A 19390-nucleotide genomic window follows, 5' to 3' on the forward strand; every position below is an offset into this window, starting at 1 on the left:
TAGCAGTGTGCCCAGACTATGGGATCCATTACATCATCCACTGCAGTGTACAGTTTGATGTCATAATCAACATGTCATGACCCGCATTATGACATCACACAGTCAATCCTTTATAAACAGCAGCCCAACGGCAAAATGGTCACAAGTGTGTAGCTGTACAGGCCGAGAGGCACTGAAGAGACATTTGGATACATTTATTGCTATTCAAGTGTGTTGTATTGAGAGCATTGACAGCCGCAGACAAGAGGACCATTATGGCTCCTTTCACTTCCCTGGGGGTTTTCTTGGGGCTGTTCCTGGTCCTTATACCTCTGGCCCTTGGTGAAGTGTTCACCAGCACCCCTAGGAAGACCATACAATATCACAGTAAGCCATTATCTCTCTCCAATGTCTGTTTACATCATTGCACGTAGAGAGTTGCATATTTTCCCCTAAACTAAAGTTGGAAGCTTAGTTTAGTGCTTTTGCTCAATATAAAGCCTAATCTAATATGATATGAAGTCATCCAAAAGGGTTCTTCTTCTGAGAACCCTTTGAAGAACCCTTGTAGAACCTGCTGTGGAAAGGGTTCTACCTGGAACCCAAAAGTGTTCTTCAAACGGTTCTATCTTGGGGAGACAGCCAAGAACCCTTTCAGGTTCTAGATATATCATTTTTTCTAAGAGTGTAGTCTAGTTCATATTGTTGGTAACAACATTCATAAAGACTATATGAACGCATTTAGGCCCATAAAGAGTTTTTAAACATAGGGCATTATGACTCTTTATGTCATGAACACAAACACTTTATGAATGCTATTTTTCTCTTTAGACGCTAAGATTTTCAGAGAGAATGGCATTTCGAACTATTCAACGATGACATTGACAGAGGACCTGGGTATCCTTTTCATTGGTGCTAGAGACGCCGTATACGCCCTGGACCTTGAGAATATCTCCTCGAAAAAGGCTGGGGTAAGGAACTCAGTCTAATCAAGCTCTTGTATGTCAATACATCCATACAGTATTGTCTGGTCTCCAGAGCATTCCTGCTGTATGTTGATGTGAAGCTGTCTGTTGCTGCAGGTCTACTGGCAGGTCTCAGAGGAGCAGAAAACGTCCTGCAAGACCAGGGGAAAAGATTCAGTAAGTGGATTCTATGAACATTATATCTCCTCACAGATAACTCTCTGAAGCAATATACCGTTAGATGTTTTAGAAACAAACCACATCATCATACCAACCTTATCCTATTCCAGATGGAATGTCAAAACTACATCAAGACACTTGAGGCACTCGACGATGGCTGGATGTTGGTGTGTGGGACCAACGCGTACAACCCCACATGTGAGTGAGTGTAACCTGGTCAGAACATCTCTATTGTTTTTCACACTAACTATCATGTGACTGCGGACAGGCGGTTATTTACACTGAACTAACTGCACACACACATAGCTCACCTACCCTCTGTCTTTCTGTGAGGGGCCCAACTACCTTTCAAAGTGATTATTGATCTACACCTCCACATCGCAGCCAAACATGTACTGTGATCTCCAACAGACCTACGCAAACGGAACGTTGACCCTGGAAGGGGAGAAGGAAGAGGGACGAGGGAAAGTTCCCTTTGACCCCTTCCAGAGGTCAACCTCTGTCATGGTTGGTGAGTACGGCTGATTCTGATATCTACCGTACCTCCGCACAAGGATGGTGTTGTAGAATAGTGCACCCACGATTATAAATAAAACTATTATAAAGAAAGTGTTGGGAAAAAAAGTGGACCCACACTGAAAGTTGTGTTTTTGATCTAAAATACATTACCCGATTAACTTCATTCACTTATTCACAGTCTTTTAGAGATTGATTATTTCAGTTCTGATGATTGTCATTGTTCCTCGTCTGTCAGGGACAGAACTATATTCAGCCACAGTGGTGAACTTTCTGGGTACTGAGCAGGTGTTCCAGCGTCATTCCTTCCCGGCTGTCAGGACCGAACACAGACAGTGCTGGCTTAACAGTAAGCTCCAACTCCTCTGTTTTAAATGTAGTACTGTCACGATCGTCTACCAATGAGGAGGACCAAGGCGCAGCGTTGAAAGCGAACATATTTATTAAATTGGAATGATCACACGATCAAAACAACAGGCGATAACGTGATGTCTACGGTTATACACAAACCAAAATAGAACAAAATCCCACAAACCCGAATGAAAAACAGACAGTTTAAATATGGCTCCCAATCAGAGACAACCAACGAACAGCTGACACTCGTTGCCTCTGATTGGGAGTCACTAAGGCAAACACAGAAAACAACAAACCAGAACCCCCAACATAGAAACACACCACATAGAACAAACACACCCTGGCTCAACAACTAGAGTCCCATTGCCAGGGTGTGACAAGTACTCACTATCAACTACAAAATATGTTGACTATAAACTACTGTGACACCTGAATATGGACATTCCACAGAGATATAGCAGTTTTAAATTGATCATTTTCTTTATTCAATATGCCTTATATAATGGATCCCAAGTGGCATTATGTCTGTGTTTTCAATCTCATTGAGAAAACTGAACTGTCTTTTTTCAGAGCCCTCCTTCGTACACTTGGACGTCGTCCCCCTAGAGTTATATTAAGTCTATATGTTCTTTAGTGAGGAGGCCATGGAGTTTGACCTGCCAGACAAGCTCAGGGTGTCTCATGTGGCGCGGGACTGCAAGGTATAACATGCTCTAAAAGTCATCATCTGATATGACAGTTGAATAAAAATGTAATATAAATGTGTTGGCTCCACCATAGAGATCCTATTCAATTTAAAGAATGTTCATGTCCATTCTAGTGTTCGAATTCCTAATTCAAATCAAATCAAATTTTATTGGTCACATGCGCCGAATACAACAGGTGCAGACATTACAGTGAAATGCTTACTTACAGCCCTTAACCAACAGTGCATTTATTTTTAACAAAAAAAGTAAAAATAAAACAACAACAAAAAAAGTGTTGAGAAAAAAAAGAGCAGAAGTAAAATAAAGTGACAGTAGGGAGGCTATATATACAGGGGGGTACCGTTGCAGAGTCAATGTGCGGGGGCACCGGCTAGTTGAGGTAGTTGAGGTAATATGTACATGTGGGTAGAGTTAAAGTGACTATGCATACATAATTAACAGAGTAGCAGCAGCGTAAAAAGGATGGGGTGGGGGGGCAGTGCAAATAGTCCGGGTAGCCATGATTAGCTGTTCAGGAGTCTTATGGCTTGGGGGTAGAAGCTGTTGAGAAGTCTTTTGGACCTAGACTTGGCACTCCGGTACCGCTTGCCGTGCGGTAGCAGAGAGAACAGTCTATGACTAGGGTGGCTGGAGTCTTTGACAATTTTTAGGGCCTTCCTCTGACACCGCCTGGTATAGAGGTCCTGGATGGCAGGAAGCTTGGCCCCAGTGATGTACTGGGCCGTACGCACTACACTCTGTAGTGCCTTGCGGTCGGAGGCCAAGCAGTTGCCATACCAGGCGGTGATGCAACCAGTCAGGATGCTCTCGATGGTGCAGCTGTAGAATTTTTTGAGGATCTGAGGACCCATGCCAAATCTTTTCAGTCTCCTGAGGGGGAATAGGCTTTGTCGTGCCCTCTTCACGACTGTCTTGGTGTGTTTGGACCATGATAGTTCGTTGGTGATGTGGACACCAAGGAACTTGAAGCTCTCAACCTGTTCCACTACAGCCCCGTCGATGAGAATGGGGGCGTGCTCAGTCCTCTTTTTTTTCCTGTAGTTCACAATCATCTCCTTTGTCTTGGTCACGTTGAGGGAGAGGTTGTTGTCCTGGCACCACACAGCCAGGTCTCTGACCTCCTCCCTATAGGCTGTCTCATCGTTGTCAGTGATCAGGCCTACCACTGTTGTGTCGTCGGCAAACTTAATGATGGTGTTGGAGTCGTGCCTGGCCATGCAGTCATGGGTGAACAGAGAGTAAAGGAGGGGACTGAGCACGAACCCTTGAGGGGCCCCCGTGTTGAGGATCAGTGTGGCAGATGTGTTGTTACCTACCCTTACCACCTGGGGGTGGCCCGTCAGGAAGTCCAGGATCCAGTTGCAGAGGGAGGTGTTTAGTCCCAGGATCCTTAGCTTAGTGATGAGCTTAGAGGGCACTATGGTGTTGAATGCTGAGCTGTAGTCAATGAATAGCATTCTCACGTAGGTGTTCCTCTTGTCCAGGTGGGAAAGGGCAGTGTGGAGTGCAATAGAGATTGCATCATCTGTGGATCTGTTGGGGTGGTATGCAAATTGGAGTGGGTCTAGGGTTTCTGGGATAATGCTGTTGATGTGAGCCATGACCAGCCTTTCAAAGCACTTCATGGCTACAGACGTCAGTGCTACGGGTCGGTAGACATTTAGGCAGGTTATCTTAGAGTCCTTGGGCACGGGGACTATGGTGGTCTGCTTGAAACATGTTGGTATTACAGACTCAGTCAGGGACATGTTGAAAATGTCAGTGAAGACACTTGCCAGTTGGTCAGCACATGCTCGGAGTACACGTCCTGGTAATCCGTCTGGCCCTGCGGCCTTGTGAATGTTGACCTGCTTAAAAGTCTTACTCACATCGGCTACGGAGAGCGTGATCACATAGTCATCCGGAACAGCTGGTGCTCTCATGCATGCTTTAGTGTTGCTTGCCTCGAAGCGAGCATAGAAGTGGTTTAGCTCGTCTGGTAGGCTTGTGTCACTGGGCAGCTCGCGGCTGTGCTTCCCTTTGTAGTCTGTAATAGTTTTCAAGCCCTGCCACATCCGACGAGCGTCAGAGCCAGTGTAGTACGATTCAATCTTAGTCCTGTATTGACTCTTTGCCTGTTTGATGGTTCGTCGGAGATCATAGCGGGATTTCTTATAAGCGTCCGGGTTAGAGTCCCGTTCCTTGAAAGCGGCAGCTCTACCCTTTAGCTCAGTGCGGATGTTTCCTGTAATCCATGGCTTCTGGTTGGGGTATGTACGTACGGTCACTGTGGGGACGACATCATCGATGCACTTATTGATGAAGCCAGTGACTGATGTGGTGTACTCCTCAATGCTGTCTGAAGAATCCCGGAACATGTTCCAGTCTGTGCTAGCAAAACAGTCCTGTAGCTTAGCATCTGCGTCATCTGACCACTTTTTTATTAACCAAGTCACTGGTGCTTCCTGCTTTAGTTTTTGCTTATAAGCAGGAATCAGGAGGATAGAGTTATGGTCAGATTTGCCAAATGGAGGGCGAGGGAGAGCTTTGTATGCGTCTCTGTGTGTGGAGTAAAGGTGGTCTAGAGTTTTTTTTCCTCTGGTTGCACATTTAACATGCTGGTAGAAATTAGGTAGAATGGATTTAAGTTTCCCTGCATTAAAGTCCCCGGCCACTAGGAGCGCTGCATCTGGATGAGCGTTTTCCTGTTGATTTATGGCCTTGTACAACTCATTCAGTGCAATCTTAATGCCAGCATTGGTTTGTGGTGGTAAATAGACAGCTATGAAAAATATAGATGAAAACTCTCTTGGTAAATAGTGTGGTCTACAGCTTATCATAAGATACTCTACCTCAGGCGAGCAAAACCTCGAGACTTCCTTAGTATTTGATTTTGTGCACCAGCTGTTGTTTACAAATATACACAGACCGCCACCCCTTGCCTTACCGGAGTCAGCCGTTCTATCCTGCCGATGTAGCGTATAGCCCGCTAGCTGTTTGAAATCCATGTCGTCGTTCAGCCACGACTCGGTGAAACATAAGATATTACAGTTTTTAATGTCCCGTTGGTAGGATAACCGTAATCTTAAGTCATCCAATTTATTTGCAAATGATTGAACGTTGGCTAATAGGATTGATGGAAGAGGCAGTTTACTCGCTCGCCGTCGGATCCTTACAACATTTACATTTTACATTTTAGTCATTTAGCAGACGCTCTTATCCAGAGCGACTTACATATATGAATACATATTTTTTTTTATACTGGCCCCCCGTGGGAATCGAACCCACAACCCTGCCGTTGCTCTATCAACTGAGCTACATCCCTGCCGGCCATTCCCTCCCCTACCCTGGACGACGCTGGGCCAATTGTGCGCCGCCCATGAGTCTCCCGGTCACGGCCGGCTGCGACAGAGCCTGGATACGAACCAGGATCTCTAGTGGCACAGTTAGCACTGCGATGCAGTGCCTTAGACCACTGCGCCACTCAGGAGACTAGAGGCACAGATATCATACAGGCACTACAAGGCACCCCGATCTACGTCCACGATATCTCAGTCTCTTCCTCACGCGAATGACGGGGATTTGGGCCTTGTCGGGTGTCTGTATGATATCCTTCGCGGCCGCCTCGTTGAAGAAAAAATCTTTGTCCAATACGAGGTGAGTAATCGCTGTCCTGATATCCAGAAGCTCTTTTTGGTTATAAGAGACGATGGTAGAAACATTATGTACAAAATTAATTACAAATAACGCGGAAAAACACACATAATAGTACAATTGGTTAGAGGGCTGTAAAACGGCAGCCATCTTCTCCGGCGCTGTTCTTCTCTTTGATTCTCTTTGATTCTCTTTAATTCTATGGGCTCCACTGACACCGAGCATGTCTCCCTCCCTGTGGTTGGTTGGTGTGTAGGAGGACATGGGAGGCCTGAGAACCCTGCAGCAGAAGTGGACGTCCTACCTGATGGTCCGTCTGGACTGCCCAATGCCCTTGGAACCTAGCCTGCAAGCCATCATTCAGGACGTCTTCCTCCTGAAAGACCAGGATTGGAGGAAGAGCGTGTTTTACGCTGTTTTCAGCCCACAGACGTGAGTTCTACCATTCCTTTATTAGGACGGTCCAGCAGAAGTGCTAAACTGTCAAATATGAGCATTCTTTGAAAGTGAGTCTGAATTGATATTGGAATAATTAAAGGTGTTTTGATGATTATGCGACCACATCGGACCTCTCTACTGCGTGTGCGTTCAGTGTGGCTGACATTGGGAGTGAGGGTAGGTATCTGACTCTGGTGACAATGGAGTCAGAAACAAGGTGGGTTGCCCACACCGGAGAGCAGCCTGTCCCACGACCTGGAGCAGTGAGTACTTACATGACTTATAGATGATTAAATAAAATGTAGATTGATTAAATTCTGTACTTCTTCCAGAAATACTGTAAGTGCCAAGTAATGACATTGTATCTATTCTTGTACAGTGCCCAATTAATGTCCAAAACACTTAATCAAATGTGGCATATACTTTCAGGATGAGTCCCAAATGGCACCCTATTCCCTATATAGTGCACTACTTTTGAACAGAACCCTATGGGCCTAGGTCAAAAGTAGTGCACTATATGGGGAATAGGGGGCCATTTGGGACGCAGCCTTAGTTTCAAGAGTGCTTCCATCATAGTTATAGACTTACAGTATATTTTACCTATCTCTCATAGTTCAAACATCTCATCAACTCTCTGGTCATGTTGTTGTTAAAGTGTATGAACAATGCTGCACGGGACCTGGGGGTGGGGCACTCGCTGGACCTCCCTGACAAGACCCTGCAGTTTGTCCGTGACCGGCCACTCATGGAGGGGGCAGTTCCTCCACTGACCGGGGGTCCACTGGTGCTGCAGAGGGGAGCCAAGTTCTCAGGGATTGTGGTGGACAGAGTCATGGCCATGAATGGAGAAATCTACCACGTTATGTTTATTGGAACAGGTACTGACTATTCACAGCCCTTGATTATCCCAATACACACATTGTGCCTTCAGAAAGTATTCATACCCCTTCACTTATTCAACATTTTGTTGTGTTACAGACTGAATTCAAAATTGATTTAAAAAATAATAATTCTCACCCATCTACACACAATATACCCTATAATGACAAAGTTAAAACATGGTTTTAGACATTTTTGCAAATGTATTGAAAATGAAATACAGAAATATCTCATTTACTTAAGTATTGACACCCCGGAGTCAATACTTTGTAGAAGCACCATTGGCAGCGATTACAGCTTTGAATCTTTCTGGGAAAGTCTAAGAGCTTTCCCCCATCTGGATTGTGCAATATTTCCCCATTATTATTTTGAAAACTCTTCAAGCTCTGTCAAATTGGTTGTTAATCATTGCTAGACCACCATTTTCAGGTCTTGCCATAGATTTTCAAACAGTTTATGTCAAAACTGTAACTTGGCCACTCAGGAACATTCACTGTCTTATTGGTAAGCAACTCCAGTGTAGATTTGGCCTTGTGTTTTAGGTTATTGTCCTGCTGAAAAGCGAATTCATCTTCCAGTGTCTGGTGCAAAGCAGACTGAACCAGGTTTTCCTTTAGGATTTTGCCTGTGCTTAGTGTTTTGGAATATTTTTATTCTGTACAGGCTTCCTTCTTTTCATTCTGTCAATTAGGTTAGTATTGTGAAGTAACTACAATGTTGTTGAGCCATCCTCAGTTTTCTATCACAGCCATTCTCTGTAACTCTGTAACTGTTTTAAAGTCCCCATTGGCCTCATTGTGAAATCCCTGAGCGGTTTCCTTCCTCGCCTGTATCTTTGTAGTGACTGGGTATATTGATACAAAGTGTAATTCATAACTTCACCATGCTCAAAGGGATATTCGATGTCTGCTTTTTTTTTTACCCATCTACCAATAGGTGCCCTTCTTTGCGGGGCATTATCAGTTTTAGGGAAACTCAAATATGATATCTCATCCCTACTAAGCTATATGGAATTGTTTTAAGAAGGTCATACCAAGGATCATTTAGCTGTTTGATTTAGAATCAAGACCCCTTGAAGTATAAAAAAATACATAAAAAAAGTTGAATAACAGATTCACTACATGGAAGAACAGATAGTCCCAAACAAATATCAAAAGGAAGTTTGTTCTGAAGTGTCTCTCCTATATCTGAGATACAAGAAAGATCAGGATTTGTTATTTTTTATTTTTTTTTACATGTATTTAACCCCATATTTTTGGCAGTAAACAGTCTCCATATATACTTCCATAAATGTTTTCAACTGGTACCGGGGGACCTTCAGACGAGTCTTGTGAGGCCTGCAGACATGAACATGTTGGTGAGAGTCTCACCTTTGCACACAGGGGTCATATTAGTGTGTAGCAGATTGGCTGTACCGACTTCAGAAGAGGGGTCATATTAGTGTGTAGCAGATTGGCTGTACCGACTTCAGAAGAGGGGTCGTAATAGTTTGTAGGCCAAACCGTTCGGACGCTACAGACTCATTTGTGAGAAGACCAATTTTCGGGAAGTCTCATGGTCTGGCAAACACAACTCTAGTTCTGTCACCTTTCACCGCAGATGCGGAAGTGCGACATAGGCGGATGCGGTGGATTGAGTGTGCAAAAAAACAGATACACTATATATACAAAGGTATGTGGACACCCTTTCTAATTAGTGTATTCGGCTATTTTAGCCACACCAGTTGCTGACAGGTGTATAAAATCGAGCACACAGCCATGCAATCTCCATAGACAAAGATTGGCAGTAGAATTACCTTCCTGAAGAGCTCAGTGACTTTCAACGTGACACCGTCATTGGATGCCATCTTTCCAACAAGTCAGTTCGTCAAATTTCTGCCCTGCTAGAGCTGCCCCGGTCAACTGTAAGTGCTGTTATTGGGAAGTGGAAACGAAGAGTGGAGGCTGTTATAGCAGCAAAGGGGGGACCAACTCCATATTAACGATTTTGGAATGAGATGTTCGACGAGCAGGTGTCCACATACTTTTGGTCATGTAGTGTCTCTCTCTCTCTAGCTTAAACTGATGGATTTTTATTGGGATGCTTTTATTACGCTAATTAGATTTCCGCAGGGCGCGGACTTCGACCTCAATGTCACAGTTGGCTCTAAAGAGTAACTGAAGTGTCCTGATCCCTGACAGAGGAAGACAAGGTGCAAAAGGTTGTGCAGTATGCTGGTGGTGACACAATCTCCCAGACTCCGGAGCCTATCAAAGTGATGGGTCTCTCCTCTGGCACGGTAACACATTAGTGCAAAACCTTGTTATGAGTTTATGAGTGTTTAAGATGAATGGCACCAGGTAATTAGTGTTTCTAGACTAGAGGGCTCATCCAATGAGAAGCTAACACTGGTGGTTTAATAATCAGTGTGTGTTTTTCTCTAGGGACAGCTCTATGCCGGCTCAGAGTCTTGTCTGGTCCAGTTTCCGGTTAGTGACTGTGGTCGGTATGGGTCCTGTCTGGACTGTATCCTGGCCAGAGATCCCTATGGTTCCTGGGAGACCACCTCAGCAGCCTGCTCATCTGTCCTCAACTTACCCACTGGCTCCAGGTAGGATCCTATTAAACTCTACAGCACTTTCACTCTAGAATAACCACTGTTTGCATTTACTAATGGAACAAATATGATTTCAAATGTCTTTCGGCTAACAGGAGTTATTTCTTTATCTTTCAGGAACATGCACCAAAGCCTTTTACATGTGGATTCCTCTATGTACCCCCGATCAGGTAGGTTTATTTCTCAACTAGTGAAATACTGTGATGTTCGGCAGCACAACGTTTAGCAAGTACCAACATGAAGTATGCTACAGGCCAAGTTAAGGGCACACATTCAGTCACTGAGGGCTCTATTCAATCTGTATCGTTGACTTACAGATTGTACGATAGAAATGTAAAAGGTAATTTTAAAATTTAAAATAAATTTAAATAAATTTAAATTTTAGTCATTTAGCAGACGCTCTTATCCAGAGCGACTTACATGAGCAATTAGGGTTAAGTGCCTTGCTTAAGGGCACATCGACAGATTTTTCACCTAGTCGGCTCAGGGATTAGAACCAGCGACCTTTCGGTTACTGGCACAACGCTCTTACCCACTAAGCTACCTGCCGCCCCTTACCCCATTTTCGATTGAGCCTACATATTCAGCCTTTACCGTTAATGCAGTCTGCGCTAACCCGAAAACATTGCCCTTAAATTTCAATCACGCTGTAACGCTGAACTTCCACGATACGGATTGAAGAGAGCCCTGACTCTTTCCCCGGATTGTGCATATGTTCTTTCCAGTCACTGTGCAGCCAGTTCCGTTCCCATTCATTGTTGGGAGCCCCATCCACCTGCCGTGCCAACCAGCATCCAACCTGGCACAGGTGAGCTGGCACTTTGCTAGGCAGCCCCTCCAGCTGAGAGACAGGTACCGGATGATGAGCCAGGACTTGTTGATAGTGAGTGCTGTAGCTTCAGACGCTGATCGGTACACCTGCCAGAGTCTGGAGGAGGTCAAAGGTCGACTCTACACCAGGACAGAGGCTGTCTACATCCTGCAGCCCACAAAGACTCTACTGGTCCTGCAGTCATCTGTGGCTGTGCTGTCTGTGCTGCTGGGGGCTGTGGTCCTCTGGAGTGTCAGGAAGAGTGTCAGGAAGAGGTCAGAGTTCACCCAGCAGGACCGGGTCAGAACAACAACAACAGGAGAACAGGCCCTGGTTGTGTACCTGGGTGTGATGTAAACAACAATCACACCATCATCAGCATTGAGGCCAAGGAGGAGCATCAGACAGAGAGGGTATCGGTTGCTCTCCTGTCCATGATCCTGCGGTCTCTGATGCGCCGGAACATCAGCAGAGATCAGTTGAGCCACAGAGTCTTCAGGATGGAGGAGGGGCTCCAGGAGCACATGTCACCCTCTAACAGCTCATCTGACGCAGTGATCCACATGGGTGACATCTGAGCTGGGACTAATAACTGAGACCAGGGGTGCGTTCAGTTCGATTCAATGTTGCGTGACGGTTAGTACTTAATGACGTTTCCACAAAACGGTGCGCACCGTTCTTCGACAGCCTTTGCGGTACGAGATTAGTCTCTACTAATCTAGGTCCGAGGTGTGGCCTGAACGGTATGGGTGTGACCATTTGAAATCGCAAAACTTGTGTAGCACACACCATACAGTCTCTCTCTGTATCACCATAATCACGCCGTTCTTCAACTGGCCGTTCAGTACAGTACAGTTTCCATTGAATTAAACATTGACAGCAGCCCTGGAGTCACCAGAACCATCCTTTAGTTGTAGTCCACCTGACAACTCATTTTGTCTTAATACATTAGTCATTGTTTTCCACTTAAGATCCTTGTGTTGAATTTGTTTTGTATTTTTGTACATGTTGGTACAAACATTTATTGAAAACATTATGTATCTGTCTAAGCAACGGTTATTCTACAGTATACAGTGCATTCGGAAAGTATTCAGACCCCTTGACCTTTTCCACATTTTGTTACGTTAGTCTTTTTCTAAAATTGATTACATTAATTTTTTTCCTCTACACACAATACCCCATCATGACAAAGATAAAACAGGTTTTTAGAACATTTTGCAAATGTATAAAAATAAAAATATAAAAAAATATTTACATAAGTATTCAGACCCTTTGCTATGAAAATTGAAATTGAGCACAGGTGCATCCTGTTTCCATTGATCATCCTTGACATTTTTCTACAACTTGATTGGAGTCCACCTGTGGTAAATTTAATTGATTGGACATGATTTGGAAAGGCACACACCTAAATAAGGTCCCACAGTTGACAGCGCATGTCAGAGCAAAAACCAAGCCATGAGGTGGAAGGAATTGTCCGTAGAGCTCCGAGACAGGATTGTGTCGAGGCACAGATCTGGGGGGAGAAGGGCCTTGGTCGGGAGGTGACCAAGAACCCGAAGGCCACGCTGACAGAGCTCCAGAGTTCCTCTGTTGAGATGGGAGAACCTTGCAGAAGAACAACTATCTCTGCAGCACAAACTCCAATCAGGCCAGACGGAAGCCACTCCTCAGTAAAAGGCACATGACAACCCGCTTGGAGTTTGCCAAAAGGCACCTAAAGGACTCAGACCATGAGAAACAAGATTCTCTGGGCTGATGAAACCAAGATGGAACTCTTTGGCCTGAATGCCAAGCGTCACGTCTGGAGGAAACAGGGCACCATCCCTACGGTGAAGCATTGTGGTGGCTGCATCATGCTGTGGGGATGTTTTTCAGTGGCAGGGACTGGGAGACTAGTCAGGATCGAGGGAAAGATAAACAGAGAAAAGTAAAGAGATCCTAGATGAAAATCTGCTCCAGAGTGCTCAGGACCTCAGACTGGGGTGAAGGTTCACCTACCAACAGGACAACGACCCTACGCACACAGCCAAGACAACACAGGAGTGGCTTCGGGACAAGTCTCTGAATGTCCTTGAGTGGCCCAGCCAGAGACCAGACTTGAACCCAATCAAACATCTCTGGAGAGACCTGAAAATAGCTGTGCAGCGACACTCCCCATCCAACCTGACAGAGCTTGAGAGGGTCTGCAGAGAAGAATGGGAGAAACTCCCCAAATACAGGTGTGCCAAGCTTGTAGTGTCATACCCAAGAAGACTGAAGGCTGTAATTGCTGCCAAAAGTGCTTCAACAAAGTACTGAGTAAAGGGTCTGAATACTTATGTAAATGTGATATTTCAGTTGTACATTTTTTATACATTTACAAAATGTTCTTAATATAAGACTTAAGTCTTATATTAAATCACAGACACCTGTATTTGTAGTAAGAGTCAGTCTCCACCAATCTATTAGTTAGAGTCAGTCTCCACCAATCTATTAGTCAGAGTCAGTCTCCACCAATCTATTAGTTAGTCAGTCTCCACCAATCTATTAGTCAGAGTCAGTCTCCACCAATCTATTAGTCAGAGTCAGTCTCCACCAATCTATTAGTTAGAGTCAGTCTCCACCAATCTATTAGTCAGAGTCAGTCTCCACCAATCTATTAGTTAGAGTCAGTCTCCACCAATCTATTAGTTAGAGTCAGTCTCCACCAATCTATTAGTCAGAGTCAGTCTCCACCAATCTATTAGTCAGAGTCAGTCTCCACCAATCTATTAGTTAGAGTCAGTCTCCACCAATCTATTAGTCAGAGTCAGTCTCCACCAATCTATTAGTTAGAGTCAGTCTCCACCAATCTATTAGTTAGAGTCAGTCTCCACCAATCTATTAGTCAGAGTCAGTCTCCACCAATCTATTAGTCAGAGTCAGTCTCCACCAATCTATTAGTTAGAGTCAGTCTCCACCAATCTATTAGTCAGAGTCAGTCTCCACCAATCTATTAATTAGAGTCAGTCTCTACTAATCTATTAGTCAGAGTCAGTCTCCACCAATCTATTAGTCAGAGTCAGTCTCTACTAATCTATTAGTTAGAGTCAGTCTCCACCAATCTATTAGTTAGAGTCAGTCTCCACCAATCTATTAGTCAGAGTCAGTCTCCACCAATCTATTAGTTAGAGTCAATCTCCACCAATCTATTAGTCAGAGTCAGTCTCCACCAATCTATTAGTCAGAGTCAGTCTCCACCAATCTATTAGTCAGAGTCAGTCTCCACCAATCTATTAGTCAGAGTCAGTCTCCACCAATCTATTAGTTAGAGTCAGTCTCCACCAATCTATTAGTTGGAGTCAGTCTCCACCAATCTATTAGTTAGAGTCAGTCTCCACCAATCTATTAGTCAGAGTCAGTCTCCACCAATCTATTAGTCAGAGTCAGTCTCCACCAATCTATTAGTTAGAGTCAGTCTCCATCAATCTATTAGTCAGAGTCAGTCTCCACCAATCTATTAGTTAGAGTCAGTCTCCACCAATCTATTAGTTAGAGTCAGTCTCCACCAATCTATTAGTCAGAGTCAGTCTCCATCAATCTATTAGTTAGAGTCAGTCTCTACTAATCTACACTGAACAAAAATATAAATACAACATGCAACAATTTCAGTTTTTAAAAGGAAATCATTAAATTTAAATAAATTCATTAGGCCCTAATCTATGGATTTCTGCACAAAATGTCAGAAACCATCTAGTTTTCATCATCCTCACCAGGGTCTTGACTTGACTGCAGTTCGGCTCCTGAGTGGCGCAGTGGTCTAAGGCACTGCATCGCAGTGCTAACTGTGCCACTAGAGATCCTGGTTCGAATCCAGGCTCTGTCGCAGCCGGCCGCGACCGGGAGACTCATGGGCGGCGCACAATTGGCCCAGCGTCGTCCAGGGTAGGGGAGGGAATGGCCGGCAGGGATGTAGCTCAGTTGATAGAGCATGGCGTTTGCAACGCCAGGGTTGTGGGTTCGATTCCCATGGGGGGCCAGTATAAAAATAATAATAAATGTATTCACTAACTGTAAGTCGCTCTGGATAAGAGCGTCTGCTAAATGACTAAAATGTAAATAACCGACTTCAGTGGGCAAATACTCACCTTCGATGGCCACTGGCATGCTAGAGAAGTGTGCTCTGCACTGATGAATCCCGGTTTCAACTTTACCGGGCAGATGGCAGACAGCATGTAATGGCGTCGTGTGGGTGAGCAGTTTGCTGATGTGAACAGAGTGCCCCATGGTGGTGGTGGTGGTGGTGGGGTTAGCGTATGGGCAGGCATAAGGTATGGACAACGAACACAATTTATCAATGGCAATTTGAATGCACAGAGATACTGTGACGAGATCCTGAAGCCCATTGTCGTGCAATTCATCCGCCGCCATCGCCTTATGTTTCAGCATGATAATGCACGGCCCCATGTTGCAAGGATCTGTACACAATTCCTGGAAGCTGAAAATGTCCCAGTTCTTCCATGGCCTGCATACTCACCCATTGAGCATGTTTGGGATGCTCTGGATCGACGTGTTCCAGTTTCCACCAATATCCAGCAACTTTGCACAGCCATTGAAGAGGAGTGGGACATCATTCTACAGGCCACAATCAACAGCCTGATCAACTCTATGCGAAGGAGATGTGTCACACTGCATGAGGCAAATGGTGGTCACCGACTGGTTTTCTGATCCACGACCCTAACTTTCTTTTAAAGATATCTGTGACCAACATATGCATATCTGTATCCCAGTCACATGAAATCCATAGATGTGAAATGTGTAACTCTTATTAGTCTCTTCCGTGTGTTTGTGTGTGTGTGTGTGTGTGTGTGTGTGTGTGTGTGTGTGTGATGTTTTAATGCTCAGGAAGGCCCAAGTGTGAGATTTTCATGCGTTGGTAGAGCATGGCACTTGCAAATCCAGGGTTGTGGGTTCGTTTCCCACGGGGGGCCAGTATGAAAATGTATGCACTCACTAACTGTAAGTCGCTCTGGATAAGAGCGTCTGCTAAATGACTAAAATGTAAATGTTTACATCAGAGAGGCCTACGTACAGTATCTGAGTATCTCTGTGAGTGTGTGTGTCAGATGGGAATCTATGGTAAAGGCTTTCCTCTGTATCATCAGCCTTGCATCAGGCAGCACAGCAGGGAAAACCTACTGTGGCACCTAGAGAGTACCAGCCATGCTTTTGTGTTTCCGTGTGTGTATCTTGTCCTCCATCCTCTTCTCACACCAATTTCAATTAATTAAACCAGGAGATTGTGTGTGATTGATTGTGTGTGAGTGGAAGGGCTCCTGGCAGTGTGTGTGTGTGTGCGTGTGCGTGTGTGTGCGTGTGTGTGTGTGAGAGAGAGAGCGGTCTCCTGGCAGTGTGTGTGTGTGTGTGGGGTTATGAGTACTCCTTTTTTACATTGATTTACCTTGGCGTACTGTATGTGCGACTGTTTAAGTTCTCTCTCTCTGACACTAACCGGCTTCATTAAGAGAAATTAAAGCAGACACACTGAATGAACTAAAGTAGAGCAGAGAGAGAGAGAGACAGAGAGTGAGAGAGTTAGAGAGAGAGAGAGAGCGAGAGAGTGAGAGAGAGTTAGAGACAGAGCGAGAGAGTGAGAGAGAGTTAGAGAGAAAGAAAGAGAGGGAGAGAGTTAGAGGGAGAGAGTTAGAGGGAGAGAGTTAGAGGGAGAGAGTTAGAGGGAGAGAGAGAGAGAGAGAGAGAGAGAGAGAGAGAGAGAGAGAGAGAGGGAGTTAGAGAGACAGAGAGCGAGAGAGTTGAGAGAGAGACAGAGAGGGAGAGAGTTAGAGAGAGAGAGGCAGGGAGAGAGTTAGAGAGAGACAGAGTGAGAGAGTTAGAGAGAGGGAGGGAGAGAGTTAGAGAGAGAGAGTTAGAGAGAGAGACAGAGCGAGAGAGTTAGAGCGAGAGAGAGGAGAATGACGGGGGGATAGAGGTCATGCACAAGCCATGTTGGTAGAGGGATGATGACACCACTAGGGAGGAGGGTGAGGATGACTCATCTTCATCACTCTGTCCATTTGCTCCTCTTTCCTGGCCTCACACCCACACACAGAGACACACCCACTAATACACACAGACATACAGATACACACACACAGACACACACACATACTCTTAGGATAGCAGTCTTCCATAACAAGACTTTCCTCTCTTTCTTTGGCTTCCTGTTTTGCTCCCTGTCCTTTTCCAACTTCCTGTGGTCGGGTACAGGAGGGGTGTTTGTTAACTTCCGTCTCTCCCCAACCTTTCTGCTGGTGTCTTTGAATCTTTCTCTCCCGCTCTTTCAAACACACACACACACACACACACACACACGGAGCCATGAGATAGGTAAGGAGAGGTAAAGGTTATTCTATGATTTAAATTGTTCACAAACACACGGCTGAACAATGACGTGACCTTTTCCTGCTGTCCTTCCTCCCCCCTCCACATAAACACCCCTCTCTCCCCCCCTCCACATAAACACACACACCCCCCTCCACATAAACACACACAACTTTCTCTCTAACTCAGACAACCCTTTTAACTCCTAGTTCAGGAAACATGACTCACAGCCAAAGACCGCATCCTCCATGAGAACTGAAGGAACTGGAATGGTGTCAGCAACATGGTGGAAGCTCCCTTCAGCCCATGGGGTGTTACTTCTCTGTGCAATATATTAGCACTCTATGGTTAGGGTTGAGGCTTACTGCAAACACTGAGGGGGCTTGCGGTTGTTTTTGGAACAGGCATTTGTTTGAGTCAGAAAAAGGGGCCTGGAACAGAAACCCAATCACAGTAACAACAGCAGCAGGTCAGTGACACAGACACATGGAGAAATATGTGTGAATGATATCAATGAGGTCAGCCAGTTTAGATACATACAGAGTACTTGGGGACTAGTGTAAGTGCAGAAATGGGAACTGTGAGTGAATTATAACACTGAGGTCAGGTTGTGCAGATAGGGGTGTCAGAGATCAGTCTTCCTTTACTTTAGATCAATATAATCTTTCTCTGTCACTGACTCATCCTACTGTCCCTGTCTGGTCTCCACTCCTTTGGTTGGCCACCCACCCACCCACCTACCTCCCCACACACCTACCTCCCCACACACCTACCTCCCCACACACACACAGCTATGTCTTACTATACTTGAGGACCAACAATTGATTTCCATTCAAAATCCTATTTTCCCTAAACCTAAAGATTAACCTAACCCCTAACCCTAATTGTAACCCTAACCCTAACCCCTAAGCTTAAAATAGCCTTTTTACAAGTGAGGACCGGCAAAATGTTCTTACTTCTCAGAATTTTAGTTGGTTTACTATTCTTGGGAGGACTTCTGGTACTCACAAGTATAGTCAAATGTTTTTCACACAGTGTGTGTGTGTATATATCTATTAGTAAACCTTCTTGTTTTTAGTGGTGGAAATTCCCACAACTTTGAATGTTTTTCTGGCAAAGTGGTTAATGATGAATTTAGGGGATGAGTGGAGAGAACTGCTGGAATGCTGTGGTTTTATAGAGCACTGGAGGGGAATTCAGGGTGAAGGTGTGTGTGTGTGTGAGGTGTGAGTGTAAGAACAGATCTGCATTGTGTGTTGGGGTCTGTGAGGTGAGACTCGGAGCTCTCGCTGCCATGTGTTTCCTGTTTTACCACCTTCTCTGTCTGATAGCTCAAGTTCCTAGATGAGGGGGTCACACGACAGTCCTCGCTCACGCATGTACGCGAGTACACCACCTTGCTCCGAGCTGTAGATGAAATATGTCAGTACATGTTGTTTTTCAGTAGCTGTTATTTCCCAGTGTGGTTTTTCAGGCTCTTTAATATACTGTTACTTCTCTTTGTCCAGAGTCGTTGGCTACAGAGGGGTTAGGGTTGGGGGAGGGAGGGAGGGAGGGAGGGTAAGGTGGGAGGGTTATGGTTAGGGTTGGGGAGGGAGGGAGGTTAAGGTGGGAGGGTTATGGTTAGGGTTGGAGGGGAGGGGAGGGGAGGGAGGAGGTTAAGGTGGGAGGGTTATGGTTAGGGTTGGAGGGGAGGGGAGGGAGGGAGGGTAAGGTGGGAGGGTTATGTTAGGGTGGGAGGTTAAGGTGGGAGGGTTATGGTTAGGGTTGGAGGGGAGGGGAGGGGAGGGGAGGGAGGGTAAGGTGGGAGGGTTATGTTAGGGGGAGGGAGGGGAGGGAGGAGGGTTATGTTAGGGTTGGAGGGGAGGGAGGGAGGAGGGCAAGGTGGGAGGGTTATGGTTAGGGTTGGAGGGGAGGGGAGGGGAGGGAGGATAAGGTGGGAGGGTTATGTTAGGGGGGGAGGGGAGGGGAGGGAGGGAGGGTAAGGTGGGAG

General features: G+C 45.3%; 1 protein-coding gene across 1 annotated transcript; it reads left to right on the plus strand.

Moving 5' to 3' along the window:
* Nucleotides 1-854: 854 nt before the first annotated feature.
* Nucleotides 855-11636, plus strand: LOC311102017 (semaphorin-4E-like; the record flags this gene model as incomplete). The annotated part of the gene is made up of 12 exons (XM_084143238.1): nt 855-950; nt 1062-1121; nt 1536-1615; nt 2629-2695; nt 6591-6766; nt 6927-7035; nt 7428-7650; nt 9832-9929; nt 10075-10241; nt 10365-10417; nt 10973-11333; nt 11438-11636. 12 exons carry the CDS (start codon nt 855-857, stop codon nt 11634-11636), a joined length of 1689 nt encoding a protein of 562 aa, XP_083999364.1.
* Between the last annotated feature and the right edge of the window lie 7754 nt (nt 11637-19390).

The sequence above is a fragment of the Coregonus lavaretus genome (assembly GCF_964263955.1).
Source record: "Coregonus lavaretus genome assembly, chromosome: 26".
Classification (NCBI taxonomy): Eukaryota; Metazoa; Chordata; class Actinopteri; order Salmoniformes; family Salmonidae; genus Coregonus; species Coregonus lavaretus.